The sequence below is a fragment of the Drosophila elegans genome, unplaced genomic scaffold, assembly GCF_018152505.1.
Source record: "Drosophila elegans isolate 14027-0461.03 unplaced genomic scaffold, ASM1815250v1 contig_476, whole genome shotgun sequence".
In the NCBI taxonomy this organism is placed as follows: Eukaryota; Metazoa; Arthropoda; class Insecta; order Diptera; family Drosophilidae; genus Drosophila; species Drosophila elegans.
The window spans coordinates 8743624-8750318 of NW_024545863.1; the positions used below are offsets into that span (position 1 = coordinate 8743624).

General features: G+C 40.1%; 1 protein-coding gene across 1 annotated transcript; it reads right to left on the reverse strand.

Moving 5' to 3' along the window:
• Positions 1-1839: 1839 nt before the first annotated feature.
• LOC108135861 (NADH dehydrogenase [ubiquinone] 1 beta subcomplex subunit 9-like) lies at positions 1840-2557 on the reverse strand. Its single transcript, XM_017256762.2, has one exon. The coding sequence runs from the start codon at positions 2406-2408 to the stop codon at positions 1983-1985; it is 426 nt and encodes a 141-aa protein (XP_017112251.1). The 5' UTR covers positions 2409-2557; the 3' UTR covers positions 1840-1982.
• Between the last annotated feature and the right edge of the window lie 4138 nt (positions 2558-6695).

Consider the following 6695-nt stretch of genomic DNA (forward strand, 5'->3'; position numbering starts at 1 on the left):
AGCCAACAGGCAACCGTCGAGCTGGCCATGGCAATTAAACAATGTCAGAAAGCATTTAGCCGGCAAATGAATGTCACCAGGCGGCCGAAGGATGAACTAAACTACATGCGAATTAATGAGCTGGTCGAGTAGCTGCACTCAGAAAAAGCGGGGACTAATAAGTAGCAAAATTGGATTGGACACTTACAAATTCAAAAGTTATATGACCAACAATTTGAAACATATGAAGAAATAAAGAAATGTTTGAACTTGTAAGTAAATGTGTTTCCAAAGAGGATCCAAAAAAAAAAAAAATTTATAACGCAGCTCTCGTATTCAGAATAGCAATCAATTGTATATATTTTAAATTTTGTATTTTTTGCTTTGTAAGTACATTTTAAATAATACAAAAATGATAGAATATAAAGAACTTTATAAAACATTTAAAATATATAAATGTTAGATGATTAATTATAATTTGTATTAATTTGTATAGGTTGAACTTATTATACTCTGCCCATTAGGGTGCAAGATATTCTATTCTATTTTCAATAAAGTATGCCAACCGCCGTAAACCCGCGATTTGGATCATGTTATACATGTTAATAAATTTTTTTTAGTGTATCGAGGTCAATCCGTCGTTGGCGCGATCCCTTGCCCGCTGTCAGTATGAATTTTTGATAATTTAATTAGAGTGTCGCTGCGCGGACGGATGGAGGGATGGACAGATGGTTGATGGTTCGTTCGGACCACTGGCAATTGCTTGTAAAAATGCGGCTGACCACGGCCCAGCCCCTTTTTTCCGGCCCTCACGCACACCAGGCGTTACAAAGGGAATTTTCATAATTAAGCAATTACCCATTTTTCGGTAACAGAGTCGGAAGAAGTTGGGTCCTTCGAGCTGCGTGGGCGTTGCGGTCACTTAGCTGACCGCTTCTCCATTTGTACTCGACTTCTCCTCCGCTGGCCAAATGTCATAACCGCTTTTTTTGGTTCTAGGTCTCCGGATTCCGGTCTCCGGGGTCCGATGGATCGGTGGCCCAGCTAACGAAGACGAATTGGTTTTTTATTCAAATTTAATTTATGCCCTGCCCTTTTCCTATTTTCAGGCCCATTAAAATCGCCAAAAACAATTGAGACACGTGATTTTTGTGGCCTCCAATGTGTCTCCATGAGCTGTGCGTGCCTGTCTGTCATAACCATGGCCAAAAGGCTGGAGGGCGTGGGGGGGGCGTGGCAGAGTGGTAGAGTGGCAGGCTGATGTCAACTAAATATCATCACCTAAGCAGATGGCCCAGAGCTGATAGCCATGCTGGCGACATGGACACACGGCGTTGGGGATATTTGTTAGGTGCAAAAAATTATGTTTGAGTTGCGGCGGGGACATGGCCACTTCGTCATAACGACATTGGACATTCATATCTGTTAACTGATAAAGATCTAAAATAGCTCCGTTGGGTGGGGGGAACTAGACAGGAAATTAAGGCTGGGGCTTGGTAGGTTGAGAGGTTGGGGAAAAGGTTTCGCTGGGATATTTTTATCGCTAGACATAATAAAGAAATATTTATTTAATACAGCCAAAAGCAAGTTATTTATTTTATGCTCAAAAAGGGTTTTAATTTGCTGAAATCTGAGGAATATTATGGCAACTTAATATTTTCATATAAGGACAATTGAAAAATTACGGAATGTATTTTAAAAACAAAATTGTTCTTATCAAATGTTCTTAAAATGGTCAAATTGATTTCAAACGTATTATTTCATTTACCATCCTTTCTTATACATTTTTTTGGTACTCATCATTTTTTATTTTTTTTCTCCAATAGACTTTCCAAGAAATAAAAAAAAAATAACCCAAAATTTGATTTTTCAAGTATATTTCGATGAAATGAAGTTTGAATTAATCCTGGTTCATATCCCGCTGTCTATGTACATTCTCCAAGCTCCAACATATTTATTTATATAAACAAAATTAGATGTGACGTGACTGCTGCATTCTGAGACTAGTGGTCCTGGGGATCCGACTTGCCATACTGCTTTTCCCACAAGGATACGTACTCCTTCTTGCGCTGCTCCCGCTTGGCGAAGTACTCGGGGTACTGGGCCTTCTCCAGAGGATGCCAAAAGTCGAGCATCCAGTCCGGACACTCCACTTCTCGCTCGAAGGCGATGCCACCGATGCTGTTGGTGAAGAACCGGGGCTGGTAATGCTTCGTCTCGAAGAGCTCCTTTTCTCCACAGGCCAGGAGGACGACACTCTCGGCCATATCCTTGCAGCGATTCTCGTCAAACCGGGCACGGAGCAGCACGGCGCGGTAGCGGTAGTCGGTGCGTCGATCGTACCAGGCCTCCAAATTGCGAAGAGCCCTCTTGTACAGGCTGCACACTTGGCGCTTGTGGGAGACAATTGCCAAAGGAACTTGGGCCATTTTAAGCCAATCGATTTGTTAAATTCTTTTAAATTTCTATTACTGCCTCGGCTACTACAGCAACTGTCAAAAGTTAGAGAGTGAAAGAATTTCGCAGCGTCATCAGTATAAAGTATCAAAGGGCTGTATTTCCTTGTATGTCATTTAAGGCCTTCTTACACTGCGACATATTTCCTATCGATAACTAAGTTAAGTCGATTACTCCAAGTGTGTGAACACACTTTTTAATTTAAGTTATACATCAGCTGTTATTTGCTGTGAAATTGTGAGGAACAACCCAAACATGGACAAATAAGATACCTTTTCTAACGTAATTTTATCCTTTAATATATAAGTGAACGTAAGTATGAAGAGCAGTTTTAGTCGGCTAAGAGCTTAAATATAAAACATTCTAGGTAATCCTAAGCCGAATAAATGGAATTCATTCAGGCTACCTGTCCCACTCACAGCTAATATGAGTCCCTTATCACACGCCAGAAGATCCACCTTCCGCCAGCTAGACAGCCACTTGTCCCTGTGATTTCATCATTCGCGACAGAACTGGGGCTCCGGGAGTTTGTTGGGAACAGGGAACAGTGGGTACGGGTGGGTGGCTCCATTGTATAATTACCAAACTAAACAATCAGTGCACATTCATGGCGCTGCTGTCGTCATTGACATAATGCGACAAGGCGACCCAACGTCATGGCTAGCTCGGTGATATCTCATAGATAGTAACTACCGATTTCGGTACCGCTCCCTACTCCCGACTCCCAGTAGACCGCCAACCCCACCCCGTCGGTAGATATTGTACAAATAGGTGGACGTGTTGTACACTGGGCTGACAAGATAACAAAATTACTGCTGCCTTCTAAACATTCCCGCTCAGATATTGTGATAAAAATTTATAGTAAGTGGGAGGGAATATAGTAAACCGACCGAGATTTATTGCCCCGCAAATCTGTCAACGCGCAGAGCCGTGCGGCAAACACGAAAATATTTGAGTTTGCCTCAGCCACAGCGAATGGTACTGGTCTCTTGTCATTATATCTGGGGATCTGTTTTTAGGAGCACATATTTGCATGGTGCCAGAACAGTAGCGATAAAATGTTAACTCGCCGATTAGCGTTGCAGCCATGGGTAGCGGTAGCAGCAATGTATCTGTATCTGCCATATCCGAGTATCTGTAACTGGGCAAACAATTGCAGTCAGTCTGCTGCTGTTGCTGCTTCTGCTTTTGCTGCTTTTTCTGCTGCTACTACTGCTGCTGCTGTTTTTGGTGATAAGATAGCCTTTGGCTGGAGCCGAAAATCATAAATTACAAATCATTACGCAGACGGCGAACAGGAATCTCTCTCCCGAATCCGTCGGCATCTTCAGTTATAAGTTATAAGTAGCTCGACAAGTCGGCTCTCATAATGCAAGACGATTTTTGACATGTACATGAATTAGACGAGAGGACAACAAATGAGTTGGCTGCCAGAAAGAAAAAACGCAGGGGGAAGCCATAAAAAGGGTAGTATAACGATTAATTTTTTCCACGTTGACATTTTAGCTTAATTGCACTTCAATAATCCCGAAAAAATACGAAAAAAGAGAGGGCTTAAACAAGAACAGATACAAGGCTAAAGCAAAATGGCAAAAATGCGTAAAAGGGCATGAAAAGCGGCAGCCGACAGCGCAGATACAATTTTAATCCCACGGACTTTTATGCTGCATAAGCACTGGCCGAGAAAAAATGGACAGAAAAAAACGAAAAAAAAAAATAAAGAAGTATCTGGAGGGCTTTACGGGGGAGCAGAGGGGGCATCCAACGGATCCGAGGCACGTTGTCAGCAGATTCAAGCCGAGTTGCAAGTGGGCTGCGACCCCAAAAGCGGCCAGCAGTACCAGTACCGCTAACAAAGTTGACAAGAAGTAAAATGTCCGACGGACTAATTGGCTTAAACGCTGGCAAAATTTATTTAAGCACATTAGTGGGATTTGGTTTTTGCCATCGCCAACGTTTGTATCTGTATTCGTACATGTCGTGTATCTGTGTATCTTTCTCCTCGCCGATTCACTTGACCAGCTGGCCAAACTCAAGCCGCAGGCCTGAGGTTCTGGGTTTGGATCTTCCCACATGTCGATGTTGAGCTGATATTGATTTAAACACTTTCTGCTTTGCGCGGGCTTCATTAGCAGAGGTTTTAAATATATGTTATTGAGTCCTTAAAGTGTATTTTAAAGGTAAATAAAAAACAAAGGTGTACACCAGTCTAGCTAAATGTCACAATTTAAATACCAGTTAAGATGGATTGCTAATCATATTGACAATTACCTACAATAATAATTATTATTACTACATTTCAAATAACGTATCTAAAACGGTATATAACATATTTGACAAATATTAATTATTTTACTATATAGACAATTTTAGTGTATATTTCCGAGTTTTGTAACAATTGTGTTGTTTTAACATCTGGAACGACATTTCCATTTACCCTAATCCATATTTAAAAACAATATAAGTGAAATTCTAACAAATATAAATTCTAAATACAGAAAGAAAACTCTCTATGTATCTTTAAGTCCCTTGACTTAGAAGCCTCCCCAAAAAAGATAATCCCAACGAATCCCTGGCCTATCCATTTTAATTAACCCCAACGCAATTGTCACTTCTGCAGTGAATCTGGGCAAGGCATAAATCATTCAGCCCAAGAATCCCCAACATATTTTGAACCCATTAGACCCCAGAACCCACACCCTTAACCCTCAGATCCCAGCTCCCTCTTTTACCCCTTACTTTCCCCTCCCTTACGCAACTTTTTGTCACATGCACAACGTTTCGACTATACCTTTTTATTTAATTAGGTAATTTCGAGTGACCTCAGTAATTGGTGGACACATAAATAAATAAAATGGCTGATGGAGAGTGCAAAGTGCAAATGTATTTCACGGATACGCAGCTGAGCTCGATACATTTTTAATAAAGCAGAGAGGAGAGAGCATACTTAAATTATTCAAAATGTTTCACTGGTACCTACACATTCCCCTAAGTTCTGACTTTCAGAAGTTGCTTTTTTAATTTCTCTTCATCCCCCACAATGGATTTCCCCTTGACCCAAAAATATTTTGATCTATTACAAGGAAACCGAGCGGTCGAATTCATACAAAAGAAATTTAAAAATAAAAACGGCAAACGAATTTCTCACGCTGCTCGGATGCAGAGATTTAAAGATTCGTGTTTCGATTCCGACTTCGAATCCATCTTTGAGTCTATCTATATCGCCCGACCCCAAAATCACTTTCCCCGTTGTCTCTGTGTGTATACATTTCACACCCTCAAAAATAGAAATTATCTTTGTGCATTTACGCAAGTTTTTAATGCTATTAGTTCCATCTTAACATTTCGGGCCTTTCAGATACCATCCTCCATCCCTCCGACCTCCTGCCCTTCCTGCCCGCCATCCGAAGTGAACCAAATTGTCTGTTTCTGTTACTGTATCTGTATATGTATCTGTATCTATGTGTGTCCTGTTGCCTTTTATTTTATTTATTCTATTTTCTATACACTCACTCGCTGCGTTGCACTCAACAAGAGCGCTGGTCTGGACGCAATTTTGTTGGCAATAAATCACCCAAAGTCGACATTAAATCTTTTTTCCCTTCTTTCATTCTTTTCTTCTCGGTTTTCCTCCTTGGCAATTGCTTTCCCTACTTTGCGTTTGACTTTCACACAAACAAAGCGCATTGCACATGTCTCGGGGATTACGATTGGACCAAATCAGGGTAGCAGTGTCCTTTCGATTTGTTCTTTTTTTCTAAGTTACACTGAGGGGAAATGCAGAATAAAAATTAGGTACCTATTCCCGTTTTTATAAAAAATATTTTAATATTCATAAGACAGACTCAAGAAACATATGTTGTAATCTGCATTTTCATTAATTTAAGTAAATGTTTAATCATAATAAAGTATTTGTGTATTCTCCATGAAGCTTAACAAAAAATACATTTAGGGAACACGTGTGACAACAACATAACTAATTTATATTTTATAAGTTGCATTGATAATAAAATGTATTTATTTATTTGTAGCAAGTATCATTAAAATTTGTTTTAAATGTAAAGAAATCTGCATTACACAAATATGGTTTATGGGTTTCCCTCAGTGTTGGTAAAAGAAAAAAGAAAACCAGAATCAAATTGAAATAGGAAAATTTCAAAATTTGAATTTGAATAGGCGCTGCTGGCATTTGGCTGATTAACAATTTCGGAAAGGCCGCAGAATCCGTTTGGCCTGGCCAGGCAGAAAACGAAACATTT